This window comes from Equus quagga, chromosome 11, assembly GCF_021613505.1.
Source record: "Equus quagga isolate Etosha38 chromosome 11, UCLA_HA_Equagga_1.0, whole genome shotgun sequence".
Taxonomy (NCBI): domain Eukaryota; kingdom Metazoa; phylum Chordata; class Mammalia; order Perissodactyla; family Equidae; genus Equus; species Equus quagga.
Genome location: NC_060277.1, coordinates 23761257 through 23782090, shown reverse-complemented (window position 1 = coordinate 23782090; position 20834 = coordinate 23761257). Strand labels below are relative to the sequence as shown.

The 20834-nt window shown below is 41.8% G+C and overlaps 1 protein-coding gene across 1 annotated transcript in view; it reads right to left on the bottom strand.

The window, feature by feature from the left end:
* SLC22A16 (solute carrier family 22 member 16) overlaps nucleotides 1-20834 on the bottom strand; it is a 47759-nt gene that overhangs the window by 6199 nt on the left and 20726 nt on the right. Inside the window, exons 3-7 of the mRNA XM_046674431.1 lie at nucleotides 13704-13821; nucleotides 8764-9295; nucleotides 5092-5219; nucleotides 2751-2860; nucleotides 1435-1534 (exon numbers count right to left, since the gene is read on the bottom strand). Coding sequence (XP_046530387.1) covers nucleotides 1435-1534; nucleotides 2751-2860; nucleotides 5092-5219; nucleotides 8764-9295; nucleotides 13704-13821 — 988 coding nt within the window. The remainder of the gene's footprint in view (nucleotides 1-1434; nucleotides 1535-2750; nucleotides 2861-5091; nucleotides 5220-8763; nucleotides 9296-13703; nucleotides 13822-20834) is intronic.

Genomic DNA, 20834 nt, shown 5'->3' with positions numbered 1-20834 from the left:
GAACTGGAATATCAGGCAGAGTTTGCATTTTATTCCGAAGGTGAGGGCGCAGCTGGATCAGAGCTGCGGTTCAGCACACTGTTCTGATGAGGTGGGGGTGGTGCAGCGCAGGGAGGAGACCCTGGAGCGAGGCAGAATGAAGAGGAACTGAACCGGAAGCAGGCAAGCGAGGGTGGTTTTGAGAGAGGAGGTCAGGATTTGATGTCATGGATTGGGAGGAAAGGGGGAAAGAAGAACAGAGTGAATAAAAAGCTGATGCTAAAGTGTCATGCTGGAGGCCACTGACTCTTAACCCAAAGTGGGAGATAGGAGGAGGAGGAGGGAATTGAAGTCACCAACCAATTCCATTTAGGAAACGGTGAATTTGTTGCAAGACACCAGGAAGACTATCCATGAGGCTAGTGGAGGGATGGTTTGCAGCTGGGAAGAGAAGTCAGAACTTAGGAGAGGTTATCCATGCAGGGATTGGCAAAGACGTCTAGGACAGCTCTTGGAGAATGAGTCTATTTCAGGGGCAATCAGAGGAAGAGGAGCACTGAGAGAGGGAACGGCCTGGAGAGCTACAGCAAAGAAGTGTAGGGAAGGAGGGGGAGGGCCAGTAGACCCAGAGCTCGCCCCAAAGGCACTGCAGCACCTGGGGCCACCCCAACCCCATGCCTCCACCCTCCTCATCTCCAAACCCCCCCACCCCGCCCCGTATCCCATCTTCCTCCTCACCAGAGCATCATGCTAATTCCAGGTGTACAACAGCGCTCCACATGAGTCCCTACCTGTGGAAATCTGCAAACTGAACACAACTGCTCTCACTCTTCGTAACCCGGCAAACAGCTCATGCTCCCGGAGCCAGAGGAGGAGCCAGAGGAAGCCTACAGGAATCCAGCCCATGAAGAGCCCCACACGTTTCAGGTAACCGGAAAACCACAGATCCCTAAACCTCTGCAGCAGGCACCACAGAATCCTTCAAGGCGCAGGCAGCCTTCAGAATTTGCCTTCACCAGCAGGCACACAGTGGGAACACAGAGGCGAGGGCTGGGGGTGGGAGGCAGCCTGCGATCCAGGGGGAGGAGCCATCCAGGCAGAAGAGCCATCTGGGAGGAGGAGCTCGGGCTAGGCTAGGCCAGGTGATGGAGACCGAGGCACTTAGGAACGACAGAGACCAGAGGTCTCCCTGTGCAGTCCTGCTTCATGATATGGATGAAGAGGCCCTTCTCTGGCAGGCAAGTTTAATTAACAGCTCACCAGTGGTGGAAGGCAGTTGACGAACAAGAAAACAGCAACCACCGTCCTGCTTACCAACTGGTGAGCTGCTGATAAGGTTTCTACAAACCCCCATAATGGAATTATAAATTGGCTTCCAATAAATAAACATGTAGAAGGCAGGTAGCTGCTGTGCCTTTCTGCTGTCTCAGTAAGGTTCTATAAGCCGATGCACACCTGTGGCATGAAGATCCAAACGCTGGAGAGAGAAACACAGAGCGGGGCCACGATGCTCCCCACACGGCACACCATGCTGCCACTTCCCACAGCCAGCGACCTGAAAACATGAGGAGGATTAAAACAGCAGCAAGAAGGCAAGACAAGCAGAGCATGAATATTGTAGAGAGTGATGGCAAGACTTCCTGTAGCCTCCGTCCACCCTCCCAGCAGAGAATACATAATAAAACTGAAGCTCAGCCTAATATATTTGGAAATAATTTACTTTAACTTTTTAAGGGGCTAGCCCCGTGGTGTGGTGGTGAAGTTTGGTGCACTCTACTTGGGCAGCCCAGGTTCATGGATTTGGATCCCAGGCGTGGACCTACACCACTCGTCAGCCATGCTGTGGTGGTGACCCACATATAAAGTAGAGGAAGACTGGCACAGATGTTAGCTCAGGTTGAATCTTCCTCAGAAAGAAAAATAAAAGAATTACTCGTGACTTATATCCATGTTCTGTGAAACGGTGATGTCTCCAAGCATGCAGATAAGACAATTCAAGACCAAAAAAAAGGGCAAACCATTCTTCACCTGCTATGCAGATGAGGCTCTTATGAATATTCATGCAGTCTAATATTAAGGATAACATCAATCTTCTAGAGCAGGAATTTGTCTGGAGTAGGGAGTGGAAATTTGGGAAAGTAAAATATTTATATCTATGGGACATTCTATTTCAATTTTTTAAAGACAAGCAGTATCTTAATGTGCTTTTCTTCAAAAGTTACTTAAAGAAACCTTATAGAATGTCCAGTAGGAAGGAAAGACTATGCTTTTCATGCAAATAAGTATCTCTTATTAAGAGCAAGGAAAGAGGCCCCAGGAGAAACCAAACCTGCCAGACACCTTGATCTCCCCAGACTTCCAGCCTCCAGAACAGGGAGAAAATACATTTCTGTTGTTTGAGCCACCCAGCCTTTGGTGTTTTGTCATGCATGCCCTATCAAACTAATAAAACTGACATCAGAACACCAAGACACACACTCTGAGAAAATTAGCCTTGAGTCATACAGGGAGTCAGTGGGAGCCAAGTGCATTTGAGATTTAAAACGGCTTTAGGATAACAGGGTGTTATTTCAAAACAATTTCTTTAATAGCCTTGCTGATGAGGTATCGACAAAAGCCACGGATTCAGAATTAGCATCATCTTATAACTTTCCAGCATCTCAGAGCTCTGGTAACTTCTATGGAAAGAAAGCGTTTATACCTAACGGCCAAATATTATGAAATGATGAGTAAGTGAAAGATAAGAAAACAGAAAAACAAGTGACTCTCACCTTACGAGGGTCGGATATAGCTCTGCTGTATAAAGGTAAATGAGGCCAAATGCTGCCCCGATAGCAAATTTCCCAGCCATAGTTGCCCCCACGCTCCAAATATGGTAATCCTGAAAAAACAAATAGCAAAATGGACCATCATAAGTAATATTTTTAAAAGAAACATATAAAATCTTTAAAACTTTCTAATTCTCCAGTATTTTTCAGAACAATGAAGAGTTTTATTTTTCTGTTTGAGTTTATTTTGTCAACTCTACTCATGGTCTGCAAAAGCTTTCCATCTTTATGAAATTTAGAGGAAGGTTTTATTGTACGTCCCCCCAGGCTTGGAGATTTCAAATGATCCAATAGGGACAGCCATTTGGGAAGCTGACTTTGGAATGAGACGCACCCAGACAGTGCTGGTTCCACCAGTAATTGATCCAGCAGAATGAATCAAAGAGCCATAAAAACAAATTGTGCCCTTTGTGGCGGTAATCCCCTATCTTATAAATGATCTTCAGAAAATAATCTCAAAGTGGTAACTAAACTATTACAAGAGACTTTTTTTTTTTTTTGGCTGATGCATTCCTCAACAGCAAAACCTCTCAGTGCCTCCAACTCAGTCTCGGTGTCCCTAATGTGCGCCACTTCCAGCACTGGCTCACAGACAGCTCCCATATTCCATCCTTTTCTCTCCTCCCCTATATGCCAGCTGGATGTCGAGACCCAGGTGACCTTGGAGCCCATGTGTTGAGGATGCCAGCGCCTTTGTCAACCTGAGTCCCTGAATGACGCCATGGAGCCAAACACCCCCTTCACCACTCCCACTGTCACCAACCAGGTACACCCACATCGAACTTTCTGTGAGTAAAAAGTAAATGTCTATTGTGTGAAGTCACTGAGATTTGCGGATGCCTCTATTAAAGGAGCTAGTGTCACCTTAATTAATATTGTAGACAATGTGTTGAATGAATTCACGTGACTTGAAAAAAATTGTATTGTGTTGACACTACCATTTGAGGAGAAATTTTACTAGAGGGGAGAAATTTATGGTTAAGGGTTAGTGCTCTTTTTCTATAAATCCCCATCAGCCACTTTCCTGTCTGCTCCATTATCACTGGTGCTTAACCACTGTAGAACTCCAAGATTCTGGGTTTCCCCTAAATCTTCACCAGCTCCAGGGCAGCTGCTATCAACTCAACTAATATAATTGCAAACTACTTAAAAACACAAATCCAAGAAAGGGATAGATGACATCCCCTCAAATTGGCAGAGGCCTCCTTGTCCTGATGAGCTTTACTGCATTCATGTCAGTTGTATACCAATCACCTGGAAATTTCAGTTACAGAAAACATTCGATTACCAACCCTGATAATTAAGTGCACGGTTACTATCAAAGGGAGTCACTGGTTGGCTTAAATTAAATATCAAACAATACGCAAATTTTAAAATGCCTTGCCCTAAATGTGGAGACACCATTGCTTAATAATTATATAATGACTGGAGAAAATGATGTAAAATAAGAAAAGGGAATCACAGGTTCTGATAACGTTTATTCGGGGAAGAGGCAGAGCGCTTCTGGATGAAGAGGTAGTCTAGGGATGGAGTTGGCCAAAATACAGAAATTCGAGTCATTTCAGTAGTTTACGGCAGTGTTTCTCACTAAAAATATGCATTTATGCACACTAGGAACTGGAAACTACTAATCTACCACAATGAAAAACAAGACTGTTTCAACTGGAGCAATCTTGACTCCAAGACTCATCGTATCCTTCAGCCGTCTACAGGGCTCCCTCCTTCCTTCAGGTTCCTCATCACACGTCACCTTCTCTGAAAGGCACGCCATCCTCGATCACCCCAGATGAAATAAATAGTGCACAGCTGTGCCCCCACCCCTGCACCACCACAGTCATTCTCTATCCCTTATACCGTTTTGTTTTTCTTTATTTTACTTATAGAAACTTGATTCTTCAGCACCTGGCACATAATAGATGCTGGATAGATCTCTGCTGAAAGAATAAATGAATGAAGGTTTAAAATGATGATAATCCCTGGAAGGCATGATCTCCTTTCTTCTCTCAAGATTACTGTGTCTACAAAATACAACACTGGCCATCTCTGGCAAGTGATGGATTATGGGCTTTTTTTTTTCACATTTCTTTTTTTCCTTAAATTTTCTACAGTAAACATGTACTACTTAAATAACAGAGAAAGTATGATTTTTCAAAGAAAACATATTTTTAAATATTAGGTATATACTCTGTCCATATGTCTGAATTGATCTTCATACTTACCGTAATAGACTAAAAATTCTCCCATCAAATTATCATAGTCCCTAAATAAACATAAAATAACTCACGTTGGGGATCACCATAATCACGCCACAGATCAGTGCAGTTGAGATAAGGGAGAAGGCCAGAATGTTTCTTCTCCCCAAACTGTTCATCCCCACGCACACAAACACGTAGGCAGGAATTTCCACTGCGCCTGTCATTGAGCCAAAGAGCCGTGTATTAGCCATGGCATCCAGCTGTACGAAGGAAGCCTGCCTTCTAACCCCCTATCCAAAAGGAATGATCCGCCCTCTCCCAGCTCCCAGGGGCCTCTAAGCACCATCCAATGACTGACTGCCTGAGAGGCAGGAAGCCCTACCACTTTTAAACTGTGAAATGCAGTAACGTTCACATAATTCACCTAGTGCTTATCCCCTGTCTTAGGGATCTCATCCCCTACTAGGCTGGAAGCTCCCCAGGACACGCACGGCATGGTGTCTGGAGGACCAGCCTGTTGAATGGATAAATAAGTAAATTAATAGACAACATTGGTAATTTCTGATCTTTGGTTTCTTGTGCTTGGCAGAACTAGAGGGAAATTTTTCTATCAGCAACTTCAAACTTAGAAGCTAAAGTAGAAAACTCAGTGTCGGCTAGGTCCATAAGCTAATGATAATTGCTTGATGGATTTTAAACCTGAAAGTAAACATTTCAAAATGTGATATGAGGGGCTGGCCCAGTGGCATAGTGGTTAAGTTCAGCGCACTCTGCTTCGGTGGCCTGGGTTCGTAGGTTTGGATCCCGGGTGTGGGCCTACACCACTCGTCAGCAGCCATCCACATACAAAACAGAGGAAGACTGGCACAGATGTTAGCTCAGAGCCAATCTTCCTCAAACAGAAAAAAAAAAGAGGAAGATTGGCAACAGATTTTAGCTCAGGGCAAACCTTCCTCAGCAAAAAATAAATAAACAAGTAAAATCTAACATGAATCCCCTGAGGAACAGGGACTTTGTCTTGGACCTCTTTTTCCTCCCCTGCACCAAAAAAATAAAGAGTTGAATCCATTAAGTGCGTAATTGACCTAAAAGCCCTTCCCTTGAAGAAGCAAAGTTTGAATCTTAGGTCCAGAGCAAAAAAGCTTTCTATCTATCAGCCAGAATGAAACAGGGAGCACGCAAGAAGATCTCTCAGCAAAACCGAGCAAACTCAACAATCTCCTTTGGGAAAATGTCACTGTTTACCAGCCCAGATCTCCCACAGCATGCAAAGTTCTGTTGTTTCCTTCCTCTGCAGCTCGCCTAACCTCAGGACGTGATGCCCCACTGCCTTTTAGGAGGGATGTGCTTTCCTCCACTCAACCACGGAAAGTTACAAGCACCTGGAGAGGCAGGTCTGGGTGGACACGTCTCCCACAGCTTCTGCAGCACGTCATAGGGGTGCACGCATATTTTCTGAGTGAACCTTCTTAGCAGGACATCAGAAATTAAACTCCGTTGCAGCCACTTAGATAAAAACTGGCTCAGGCAAAGGCAAAAAAGGACATTCGGAGCCCAGTTGGAGAGATAGTCTCTCTCCCTCTCATTAACATGAAAAATAAACAACTCCGGACCCTGCTGTAAGGTCCACGCTTGTGGGCCAGGACAGTACGTGCATCTATTACTCTACTCTTTTTTTTTAAGAGTTTATCAAGCACTTTTCAAGATCAACTAAGACAATGATCATCAAAAGAGCCTCATGCGAGTGGACCTGGATTATTATCCCCACTTTACAACTAAAATGAAATGATTTGAGCCAAATGAGTAAGGGACAGCTCAGGGACTGGACAAGAGGTCTTCGGGAGCCAAGGCCTCTTTCCTGCAGCCTCTGTCCATGTCTGACCCAGGGCTCTCCTCTGTACAGGACTGTGTGCAGGGCCACCAACCAACTTGCCGGAGTCTAGCAAGGCTGGGCAGGAACTGTGAAACAGCGGAAGAGACATTTAAAGTATACGACACTGGTGTTTCTTGAGTTGTTGCTTCAGGATACCAAAACTACATCTAATTTTTGGCTTGACTATGTCTGGGATAGAAAAGATGCAAGCTATGAGGCCCAACCCTTCTGGGATTAGGACAATGTGCCATTTCTTTCTTCACTTTATAATATATGATCTCTCTAATTGCTCAGACCCCATTCTGCTCCCATCGCCACGTAACCCCAATGGTGTGTCTTGAAGCTCCTGAAGCATTTGTCACTTGCAAGCAGCACAAAACCAGAGCCGAAATTCCCACTAGCCCCAAGCCATCTCAGGAGATGAAAACTTGTTCAAAAATTTCACAGCATAGCAGTATTGACTAGAAGTACCTGTCAGCAAGAGGATTACTGGGAAGGGTAATGACATGGAAAATCCAAGACAGTAGAGAATATAAAAGCATGGATCTTTGTCTTGGAAACATTTTTATATTTATGAGATTGCCCAGCTTCTTGAGAATTTATATCAAAATTAAGAAACTATATCATAAAGATCTAAAACTCCAGCTTTCCTAAGCTTTCCCATACCCCACCCCACTTGACTCTCCCACCATACGCTGCGCTAGGAATACTGCATCATTTCTCAAAGTGACATACAGAATGGGTTTGAAGTCAAGATGGGCTCCTTCTACAAACTTGTTGGTTTGCCCAAAAAGAAGTTCTTTTCTTAAAATGATTTCTCTGCTAATTCCTGCTGTGCTATAATAAACAAAAACAGATGTGTCATCAAAGCACTTTAATGAGAAGATATAATATCCATGTATAAATATTTTATTTATTTTATTTTATTTTTGAGCAAGATTAGCCCTGAGCTAACATCTGCTGCCAATCCTTCTCTTTTTGCTGAGGAAGACGGGCCCTGAGCTAACATCTGTGCCCATCTTTCTCTATTTTATATGTGAGATGCCTGCCACAGCATGGCTTGATAAGCAGTGTGTAGGTCCACGCCTGGGATCTGAACCGGCGAACCCTGAGCCACCTAAGCAGAGTGTGTGTACTTAACTGCTACACCACCAGGCCGGCCTCTGTAAAAAGTTTAAAGCAAGATTTTCTGAGAATAATATCAAATACAGACAGCCTACATGGAAATAACCAGGAGTTAAGACTAGATGGGCAAACGCAGATTTCTAACATTTCTCTCAGGTTTGGCGTGAATTTGGTTTTCTCTGGGAGTCATGTCTCAGGCTCTCCAAGCAATATCTAAAGCCATTTTAACCTGCTACTAAAATGAGAGAATCATGACAATGCAAATTACAGTTGCAGGATTTAAGTTATTTTGCTGGCTAAAATTGCTGCATTAAGGACATTTGAAGGTAGGAAGATATCAGAACATCTCCAAGACATATTAAATTTTAAAAGGAAAGCAACTTACGAAGAACAATATGCTGTGAATGATCTCATTTATGTTAAAATAGAAAGCCTTTATCTGCACAAATGTATGGAAATGCACAGAAAGAGAGCTGAAAGGCTACAGCCAAACATGGGAGTTACCCCTAAAAGAGAGTTCTGAGGTGGGGGTGGGCTTAAAGGAAGGAAGCAAGTAAGGAGAAGAGGCAGAAAAAGGAGAGACCAAACTCTTCTGACGGTTAGCACCTTTTGAAAATTAAATATATGTATGTTACAATATAACAACACTTAAAAGAGATCATAATAATAGAGTTGATAGTATTGTTCCTGGTAGAAAAAAGACAATAAAAACACAGTAGGAACTTACTTCAATGCCACACTTAAATACAACGTAACTACTTACCCATGAGGAAGAGGTTTAAATATTCATTGCCTCCTAAATTAACAGAATTCAAGGAGAAGGAGTAGAATCCCAAAGACCCCGTGAACCAAATCAGCCAGAGAGTAAGAGTCCTTGTTCCAATATTCCAGTCATAAAACAGATCTAGTAGGTTGTGCTTCTTAACTTCAGTGGGCTTGTTACCAACAGGACCATTTAGATCCAGTGATAAAAGTTCCGCCAGTTTACAGGAGCTGGTCCCATTCCACTTGGCGATCGTATCAACTACCTGTTGTGCTTCTTCATATCTTCCCTCTGAGACAAGCCAGAAAAGTGTCTCCGGGAGCATCCAACAGCACAGGACAAAGGGGACAGTCATTGTGGAGAGGACTATCTGATAGATCCACCAGGTCCTGACCAAGTAGCCCGTCAAAGCCACTACCATCGCTCCAATTGCAAAAAAGGAATGCATATGGATGGATGCCCACGTCCGAGATTTCAGGCCAATAAATTCTGTCACGTAGACAAACACCACCACGAGATAGCCACCTGCAGCCTGAAAAACAGAGGGGGGAGGGTGCTCCAGACTTAGGGTCACATTTGCAACGACCGGGGAGTCTGATCTCTCTGCAAATTACACACAGGCAGGAAAGAAAATGACACAATTGTTCTCTGAAACCTATATCACATTTATAAAATGGCATTTAATCCAATTCATCTTTTTTTTTTAAATGGGTCCTTTCATTCTTCCTCTACCTTCTTCAACCCAAATGAGCGGTTATATATGATATAATGCTAGACATTGCCTTTTGTTTCATTTAAATGTTCCCTTATAGTGTGAATTTATTTCTCAGTTCCTTGTAAATGTGCATATCAATTAATCTACATGCAAGCAGTCCTTATTATTAAATCCTAAATTGTTAAATGGGGACAAAAAACTTATGGTAAAAACATGAGCATAAAAAATTATGAACAAAAATAAATGGGGACAAAAAAAGCAGGAAGAAAAAAGATTTGATCAAAACTTTATTTTGACAGACAAAGAAAAAATAGACATATTGTATTTCATGAAAATTAAAAACTTCTGTGCATCAAAGGACTCTATCATCAGAGGGAAGTCACATATCTGATAAGAGATTAATATCCAGAATATATGGTGAACTCCTAAAACTCAACAACAAACAAACAATCCAATTCAAAAATGAGCAAAGGATGTGGATTTCTTCAAAGAAGATATACTAATGGCTAATAAGCACATGAAACGATGTGCAATGTCACTAATTATTAGGGAAATGCAGTCAAAACCACAATGAGATAGCACCTCATAGCCATTAGAATGGCTACTAGCAAAAAAATCTCCAGAAAAATAACAAGTGTGGCCAAGGATGTGGAGAAATTAGAAAGCTTGTGCACTGTTGACGGGAATGTAAAATGGTGCAGCTGCTATGGAAAACGGTATGAGGATTTCTCAAAAAATTAAAAAATAGAACTACCATATGATGCAGCCATCCCACTTTGGGTATATACCCAAAAGAATTGAAAGCGAGGTCTCAAAGAGATATTTGTACACCCATGTTTATAACAGTATTATTAACAATGGCTAAAATGTGGAAGGAATCCAAGCATGTGTCAACAGACAAACAGATAAGCAAATGTGGTATATATACACAGCAGACTGTTACTCAGCCTGAAAAAGGAAGGCTATTCTGACACATGCCACAACACGAATGAACTTTGGGGACTTTATGCTAACTGAAATAAGTCAATCACAAAAAGACAAATATTGTCTGATTCCACTTACATGTGGTATCCAGAGGTGGCCAAAATCATAGAGACAGAAAGTAGACGGTAGCTGCTAGGGGCTGAGGGCAAGAGGGAATGTGGAGTTACTGTTTAATAGATATAGGGTCTCAGTTTTGCAAGATGAAGAGTTCTGGAGATGAATGGTGGTGATGGCTGCACCACAATGTGAGTGTACTTAATACCACTGAAGTGTACACTTAAAAATGGTTAAGAGGGTAAATTTTATGTTATGTGTATTTTACCACAATGCAAAAACTGGGGGAAAAACCCTTTATTTTGAAAATAAGCCTAGCTTTAACTTAACAAAATTTGGATCATAATAACAATATGTGGTCATTCTTGGAATAAACAAAGAATGAATCAAATGATGGATTTTCTTTGGGGGTGAAGGGATTAGAATTTTTCCTCCAAAATTATTTCACATTTGACTTTTATAACACAAATCATAAACTTAATTTTTGCAAAATTATTCTAGGGCACCACTGATTTCCCCAAAGGCCTCTCTCAGTCCTTCGATATTGAAATCATGCTCTTCCGAAGGTTCATCACGTCATCATCCCGGTGGATGTTAATTTCTTCAAAAGTTAGCTAGTCTAGTTCTGCCAGATCCCAATCGGTCAAGGGATGTGGGTAGCATTCGCAGTTTTCTCCATTGCTTTCAAAGACTTTTTGTAATCAAGCACCTTTTGTAAGACCTGCAATTTCACCTTGGATCAGAGAGTCACAAATAGGCTAGCCTACAAGGGACTTCGTGTGATGAGAGAGGATTGACACTGGGAGTAAGAAAGCAAGGAGGTGCCTGATGGAGACTATTGTGTTAATGGTCAGTTTAATATTTTCGTGACAACAGCTTTTATTTCCTCACGCAAACCTGTAATTGCAAGACTCAGATCCCGAACACTGATAATGAGGACTCCTGTGTGCAAGAATCTAATTGTTTGGTAAATGTTTGCTTCTGTTACAGCAAAGAAAGAAAGATTGTGATAACCTTCAAATACTACAAATTTCCCCCTTAAGTAAAGAGTAACATCAGTTCTCAACATGTTTTCTCAAAGCTAATTCCTTCTGAGTCCACTCCCACCTCCTATTGGTTACTTCTGTCACTGGGTTCAGACAATCCATACGCAACTGCCTAAATAATTCCAAAAGACTCCTTGAATCCATTGACATCTGTCACCTCTACTCATAACACTCTCTTCCTCACATCTATCCTGACCCCACCCCAACAGAAAAGCCAGAATGACCACTTAACCCCCCGAACCCCTTCAGTGATTCCCATTGCCTCCAGGAAATCAACCAAACTCTTTATTATCCTACAAGGCCCTGCTTAATACCCCCTCCCCTTCAGCCTCATCAATGTATTTCACCTCCTCTCTATTCTCCAGACATCTGGACCTTCAATTCCTTCCCGTCTTAGGGCCTTCTTACTTACTGCTCCCTCTGCCCGGAATGTGCTTCTCTTACCCATCCCTCAGGACTAAGCAGCCCCTGACTCCCAGACACTCCACCTCTCCTCCCACCATGGGACCCCCTCTGCACTGTTACTCTTCCACTGTCAACATTGTATGTATTTTTGAAGATGGCCCATCATGTCTTGCCTTCCCACTACACTGTAGGGTTACTGAAACAGCCTGGTCTGGTTTACTTAGCATGACACTCTGTAGGCAGATCAGTAAACGTGTTGAGTGAATGAATCTGCCTGCATCTCCCCTACTCAGAATCCTACCATAAATACATTGCCCATGAAAATCAAAGGAAAGAGCCACATTTTACAGATGTAGTCTACGGGGGGCTATCTCATTTTCTCAGCTCTGGAAATTGATACATTGGTATTTTGCAAGACTGAAACAGATATTTTCAGAATTATCCTCTGAAGTCTTCCCAAAGAGGACCTGCATACTCTCTCAATACCTGTACCTCTGCTGAACCGTCTTTCCCATCAGAAGGTCTCATATCAAATCTCACTCTGCAGTTACACAGCTATTTTCTCTCACTCTGTCTTCAGAGGATACAGAACTGCTGGTTGTTATCTTTTGTGGTAAAAACTCTACTACATATATATATTTACTAAATATATATATTTATTTAGTTTTATTTTAAAGGGCAACACATTCAATTCTGCTAATTTTTTTTTTTTTATGCATCCTCCCTATCCTTGGCCGTCTGTCTGTGTGGCCTCCCAGGAACCCTTTCCAGCCATCAATGAAGACTCCAAAACTGAACACACCACCTTGCTCTGTGTGGATGCGGGGACCTCTTCTAAGACTGAAGTCCTTGGCTTCTCTCCAGACCGTTGGATCATCCATCCTGGTGAGAAGGGAGGCATGCCCTGCTCTGCATTCAGCAAGATCCCAAGTTCTTCCCAAAGATAAAAACTTCACTCCATTATCCTTGATCAGTGACCTCCAAACAGAATCACTGCTGCTGGTGTTTGGTAGTTTGGAAGCTGTCTGGAAGCCTCACAGGTGTGGAAACAGCTTCCTCACTCACTGGTCCACTTCCAATAATCGTCACCATTATAAGGAGTGCCAGGTGCTGTACCACGGATGTTTACTTTAGTCTCACTGAATCCTGATAATGACCCAGTGAAGTAGGTATTATTTTCTACAGTTCACAGCTTAGAAACTAAGGCTCAAAAAAGATAATGTGTTTGCCCAAGGTCACACGGCTAAGAAGCCCACATAAGACAAAGCTGGTATTCACATTAATGCACTTTCCACCAGACTCCCCTTTCCTCATAACACAAAGGCCTGATCCTTTCTTGTTGTCCTTCTTACTGCACAGTATACAAATGACTCTCTCAACCATACACCTTCACCATCTTCTTGGCTCATGCATACAGGGCCTGACTAGACCAATATAGTTGCTCAGATATGAAATAATGCCTTAGTAATTGTGGAATGTGGATCATGTGCCAGGCACAGAGTCAAACAAAAAGTTTCTGCCTAGGAAGCAACAATTGTTCATTTTAATGAATTCCATTCTAAACCCAGAGCATTAATATTCCACAGAAAGATTTCTGCAGTGGCATGAACAAGGATTAGTCCTTGCGCTCTCTCACTGGATTCCAAATGAGCAAAACTAACCAGTTAATGTTTAACATGAAAATACTGCAGTAGAATTAAAGAGGAAAAAAAAAAAAAAAACCTCACAAGACTCACCATAGCAAGAAGAAAGCGTGCGGCCATGAAGCTGTAATAATCGAATGTGAATCCCGCTGCGGCACCAAAGAAAATCATGCCAAGGCTTGTGGACCACAGCACAAGGCGTCTGCCGATCCTGAGAAATAAGAATCACGCAGTGGAAGAAGCAAGGTACGCTTGAAATAGTTCAAACATCCACTCCAATTCAGGAAAGATGAGTGTTACCTATATTTTTCATAGCTGTGTATTGCATTTACTTTCAGCAAATCATGAGTTAACACATGAGTTCTTCAAGAGGCCAGTTTTTCCAGAGGGGCCTCTACCTAATGGCTAATATACATACCTGATGACTCTGGGTGACCCCTGGAGGACCTCCTAACCTGGGATTAGAGGGAGGAGGAGGGGGATTTGTCCTTTTCCTCCCAAGACTTCCATTCTCTGACCTGTTGGGTCATCTTCCCTGTTGGGCTGGCTCTGCCTACTAAGCTCGTCTGCAAACAGAGGTCTGGCTACATTCTGCGTCTAGAACAAGGTGCTCACGTGCCCTGTATAATTGAGGGGGGCATTTCTTTGTCTAAAAAGCAAACAAATTATATTCTTGACAGATTTTTAAAAATTGAGATATGATTCATATGCAGTAAAATTCACCCTTTTAAAGTATACAATTTTAGTATGTTCAGAGTTGTGCAATCCTCATCACTATCCAATTCCGGGACGTTTTCATCCATCCGAAAAGAAACTCTGGCCCAGGAGCCATCATTCCTTATTCTCTGCTCCCTCCAGCCCCTGACAACCACTGATCTCTGTTTTTGTCTCTACAGAGTTGCCTATTACGGGCATTTCATATAAACGGAGTTGCCCAATATATGACCTGTGTGTCTGGCTTCTTCTACTAAGCACTATGCTTTCAAGGTTCATCCACATTGCAGCCTGTATCAGTACTTCAGTACTTTTTATGACTAAATAACATTCCATTGTATGGATATACCACATTTTGTTTATCTACTCATCAGTTCATGGATATTTGGATTGTTTCCACTTTTTGGCTATTAGGAATACTACCACCAAGAACATTCATGAGCAAGATTTTGGGCGAACTTATGTTTTCAAGTCTCTTGGGTATATACAGAGAAGTGGAGTTGTTGGCTCATATGATAACTCTATGTTGAACTTTTTGAGGAAGTGCCAAACTGTTTTCCAAGGTGGCTGCCCCATTTTTACAATCCCACCAGCAACGTAGGAGGGTACCAATTTCTCCACATCCTCCACAACACTTGTTATCGTTTGTCTTTTTTATTATAGCCCTCCTAGTGAGTGTGCAGGAGTGTCTCATTGTGGTTTTGATTTACATTTCCCTAATGATTAATGATGTTGAACATTTTTATGTGTGCTTATTGGCCATTTGCATATACCCTTTAGAGAAATATCTATCCAAATCCTTTGCCCATTTTTAAACAGGATTTTTCATTGTTGAGTTATAAGAGTTCTTTATATATTCTGGATACTAGACTCTTATTAGATATATGATTTGTAAATATTTTCTCCCCACGAGTTGTCCCTGACAGATAGTTTTAAGGCAAAAGAACATAGTCCTGAGATGCCAAGCAACAGGTTTGCCTGGTATAGCGGAGGACATGCAAGCAAAAAAGAAACTGTCATAGTCACACCTTCAGCCTTCTCTGCTCCCACACAGGATTGTTGGCCCTACACATGAATGTTTCCCATCTCATTTGAGCCCTGAATGCCATTTAAAACTATTTTTTATGCATCCTGATCAACCCTTTCTAGCACCCCCAATGTCTTCACTCAGCAGATAAGCAGTCACCTCCTGCAGGGAACAGAGACCATGAAAGAAACAGCCCCACAACTTCCTGCCCTGCCCACTTGTCAACACAACCTGCGTCTGCATCAGCCTGCTCTTCTTCCCTCCTCTCTAGAAATACCTACCTTTTTCTAAATGGTCTTTGGAGAAAAAAGCTTTGCAAGCTTTGGATTGGATCACACCTCTTCCTACCTCCTCTGAGACCTTATTCTACTAATTACTTTTTTTCATCTGTCTTTCCCACTCCTCTGGCTCTTCCCTTTCAGTTTAAGTCTCTTCCAACCAAAGACAAGAACCTTCTCTGGATCCCATCGCTCCTTTAGCCGCCTTGCATCTTGCATTTCCTCCACTGACAGACTCATCAGAAGGGAAGAACTACTTCCCCAGCTCCTACATTTCCTCAGCCAATGACCGAGACCAGGCTGCACTTGACTTTTCTGAGATCGCTGTAGGGGCCCCGGGGACTTCCAGGTTGCCTCTCTGGGTCCTTTTCTGCCTGTCTTCTCTAGTGTCACTGACCTTGCCTGCTCCTCGGCGCCCTGCTCTCCCTCGGCCTGCAACACAGCACCCTCCAGGTCTGGCTCGCTTCTCCCCGATGGGCCACCTGCCTCAATGCTGGCATCTCCTAAAGTCTTCTTCCACACACTTTCTGCCCTGTGATGTCATCTACTCCCCTGGCTCTGATTCCTCAATATGTGCTATTAACTGCCTGCTTGCCTTAGGGCCTGGCTGCTCTTCTCCACTTGGATGCCCTGCAGAGCTGCCATCTTTTGTTGTTGTTATAGTTGGTATTGATTTTGATTTTCCCTTTTTTCTTAATTTAGGGAGAGTACATGCTCGTTGGAAAACATGCAAACACGTTTCCCGCTCTTCTAAAGCAGCTTTCTCCCTAGGATTTCCTGAGTTGGTCAATAACATCAGCTGCCCTCCAGGCTCCCAAACCTTAATGCGTTCCTCCCCGACTCCTCTCCTTCCTACATATTGGTCACCAAATTATGTTGGTTTAAAAATGCCTCCCAAATATGTATCCATCTTTCCCTCTCTGCTTCTCCTGTTTTCATTCAAGCCTTCATCATTTCTTACATCATTCCTCCCAATAGGCCCCCAACCAATCTTCCCAACGTCACCCCATCACACCCCCTGCCCCTTCCTAGAAATAAAACAATCCTGGTCGTGGTTCTGTCTCTTGTCGTTTCCTTTATCCATCCCATGCTTCTTCCAAACTGACCTCCCAACCATTCCTGGAACGTACCAGGCTCTCTCCTGACACAAAGTTGCTCCTTCCCCTTGGAAAGCCAACCTGATCTAACATCCATTGCCAACCCTCCTCTTTTTTTGCTTGAGGAAGATTAGCCCTGAGCTAATGTGAGTAACATAAATGTGAGTAGTTACTACTTTAAGAGCATTTACCACACTTCATTGAAATTATCTGTTTAGAAGTTTGTCTCCTCTACTGTTAGCTCCATGAGGATGGAATCAGATCTTATTTCTTTTGCTTTTTTATTACAATATATCATACATAAGTAAGAATATATAAAAAATATATATGTAATTTAGAGAATAATAAAGAATCAAACACCTATGCAATCACAACCCAAAGTAAGAAAGAGAGCATTGCCAGCCTCCCAATAGCATCTCTCACTTCCCTTTGTGATTTCAACCCCCTGCCCACTTCTAGGAGGAATCATTATCCTAATTTTGGCAATAATCAATTCCTTGGTTTTCATTCCATTTTACCACTTTTATAAGCAACCCTAAACAACATAGGTTACTTTTGCAAGTTTTTAAACCTTCTAGAGTGGAACAGTACCATATGTACTATTTTATGACTTGCTTCTCGCACTCAACATTATTTTTGGAGATTCATCTCTTTTTTTTTTTAATCTTTTTTTTTTCCTTTTTAAAGATTGGCACCTGAGCTAACAACTATTGCCAATCTTCTTCTTTTTTTTTTTCTGCATTTTTTTCTATCCAACCTCCCCGCCCCCAGCACATAGTTGTGTATTTTTAGTTGTAGATCCTTCTAGTTGTGGCACGTGGGACGCCACCTCAACGTGGCCTGATGAGCAGTGCCATGTCCACACCCGGGATCCAAACCAGAGAAACCCTGGGCCACAAGAAGCGGAGCGCACAAACTTAACCACTCAGCCACGGGGCTGACCCCTCATCTCTGTTGTTTTGTGTAGCTACGGTTCGTTTATCTCACAGCCACATATCCCACTGCAAGAAGATACTGCAATATACGTGTCTATGGCATGGCTGAAGGATGTTTGAATTGTTCACAATCCCAGGCTGTTAGGAACAGTGCTGTAGGAATATTCTTATGCATGTACCCATGTGGACATGTGCCAGAACATCTCCAGGGCACATGCCCTAGAACACGTGGGCTGTATACATCACCAACTTCTCTGTATAATGCTAAACTGCTCTTCAAAGTTTTCCTGATTTGCATTCTCAATGTGCATTCACACCAGCAGGCTGAGAGATCCTAGTACTCCATATTCTCACCAACTCTTAGTATTACAAGACTTCTTACTTTCGACAACTGGTCACAAATAAATGGTATGATTATACATCATCAACACCCTTTTCATCTTTTCATTAGCCATTTAGATTTTTTTTTTTTATGAAGTGACTTCAAAACTTTTCTCATTTTTCTATTAGGTTCTCTATCTTTCTCCTATTGATATAAAAATCCTTTGACTATTCTAGATCCTAATCCTTTAGTTATATGTAAAGCAAATATTTTCTCCCTCTTTGTCTCTGGCTTGTGTCTTTCTTCTCTTAATGGTGTCTTTGATGGACATAAATTATTTGAATGAAGTCAAATTTATCCATCTTTTCCTTCATAGTGCTTTTTATGTCTTAAAAAAAATGTCCTTCCATTAGGTTCTGAAAATATTCTCCTTATCTCCATAAAGTTATATAGTTTTGCTTTTCATATACACACCTGTAACCCTTCTGGAACTGATTTTTGCACTGTAAGGTGTGAAGAAGGGACTCCAATTGTGTTTTCTTCTATATGGCTAGACAGTTGTCCCAACATCACTTATTGATCTTTTTCCTGCTGATGTGCCATGCCTTCTTGGTCCCCTAGTTACGTCTATGAATGCACTAGTCTGTTTCAGGATCTTCTAAGGGACCATCAATCTGTTCTCTAACAATATATCTGTTATACCTTAATGATTTGATTCCTGAAGTTTGTCATTTTCTCCATAGGGGGTTTACACACTTTTTGTTAGATTTATCCATATATATTTTATATTTTTATGCTTTTGTAATAGCATTTAAAAACTTTTACATTTGTTACTGGTATGTAGAAACATAACTCATTTACATATATTGATAATATATCCAGCAAACTCCCTAAATGCTCGTTAATTGTAATAATTCATCTGCAGGATTTTCTTCATACAGAAATGTACTGGCTGCAAATAATCACTTTTTTTTTCTTCCTTCTTTCCCCTTATGCCTTTCTTCCTCCCTCTCCTCCTCTTTCTCTTCTTCTCTCTCTCTTTTGCTTTATAGCACTGCCTAAACTCTCTAGTAGATTGCCAACAGAAGGGGTGTTTCACACATCCTTGTCGTTCTGGATCTCAAAGGAAAAGCTTCTAACATTTTGTAATTAACATATTTATAGTATATCTTTTTGCAGATACTCATTATCTAATTAAGGACTTTTTAGTTTTTATCATGAATGGACTTTGAAATGTATCAAATGCTTTTCTTTTATTTATTGAGTCGATAATACAAATTTTGTCCTCTAACTTGTTAACGTAGTAAATTCCACTGGTTGGCTTCTAGTATTAAATATGTTTCAGACCTTATCTCTCTGCTTCCATGAATTTCAATCTCTCTTATTTTCCATCTCTTTGTCTCTCTGAGTTTTATTATTGATAATTTTTTTCTTAGCTATCATCCATTTTACTAATTTTTTCTTTAGCTGTGTATAATAGGTTGTTAAAACTATCCAGGAAGTTTGTTATTCACTTATTTTGGTTTTTGTTTCTAGATGTTCTCGGTAGTTACTCCTCAATTTTATGTCATTTTTAAATACAATTTCCAGATTTTTATCAATATTTTCAAGTTTGTCTTCTATTTATTTAAAAATAGTAAACACTTATTCTATTACTTATGCCTGATAATTCCAGTATTTGAAGTCTTTGTGCAGAAGTCTCCTTCTGCTTCCTATTGCTTCTGCTGATTCACTCTCATGTTGCCTTTTAATCATGTGTTTTGGCCTTGACCAACCGACCTATTTTCCTCCAAAAATAATTTATGAGAATCCCCTCAGGCCTAGGATGATGGCAAATGTCGGGTCTTGAATTTGGTTTTACTCTACTTTTAAGTTAATCTGTTAATCTGTTACTGTTTAATGGATGCTGGCAGAAGACACAAGACTCCTGGGACAGAGATAAAGGAGTTCATTACTTACAACACAGCAAGAACAACAGTACTAGCACAGCACTAGCAGAGCATCAGCATATTTGTGTCAGCTCCCCTTGCCCCCAAGTCCCACAGGAACAACACAATGGGCTCAGATGACAGCAGCACATGTAGTAGGCTGCATTAGGGAAGAAAAACACTGAACTTGAGAAATCTACTGCTCTTATGGCAAGCAGTGAACAAGCCCACTCTTTGTCTGTGGTAGAGAGAAGACATTACCACATCTTTGAAGGTTATCAGCTGCCTAAACAACTCTGAGAAATGGCCCATGTAAAAGCGTGGTCAGGAACTTGCAGTCTTGCACACCCAGGAAGATACACAGAAGAGTCCAAGAGACCCAAGGAGGGAGCCTCTCCACCACCTTCTTAGGTATTTTCTGCCCATCTTACAGTCAGTGAGCTCCAATTGAAAGCAATGATTCATAAGAACCTCTAAGATTTTCTACTTTGTTCCAAAAAAGCCTATTTTGTTCCCCTCCCCACTGACAACCTAATTTCTACACCTCCCAGGAAGACAGCTGTGGAGAAGAAAATTTGTAAACACTAAAACATAACTTCAGCCACCCAGTAATAACTAGACTCCACTTCTGCTCCAATTTCATTATTCAAATGCCACCTCCCGGAGGGGATGTGGGTAGTTGGGAGAAAGACCTGGCGCTCCTCCCTTTAAACTTCCACAATCTTTGCCTCCATTGCTTTCACTTCTAGTATGGCCCTGGCCACAACAAAGCCCTATAATTTTCCTTTGGACATGTTTGTCAGCCGCAGTGGACTGGCACACCCCAAGGGCAGGGATTTCTGACCTAAGCTGCTGTCTTTAGGTTCCCAGTACTCAGCACATGCCTGTAAAATTCACAACTACGGGGACGAAATAAGCTCATC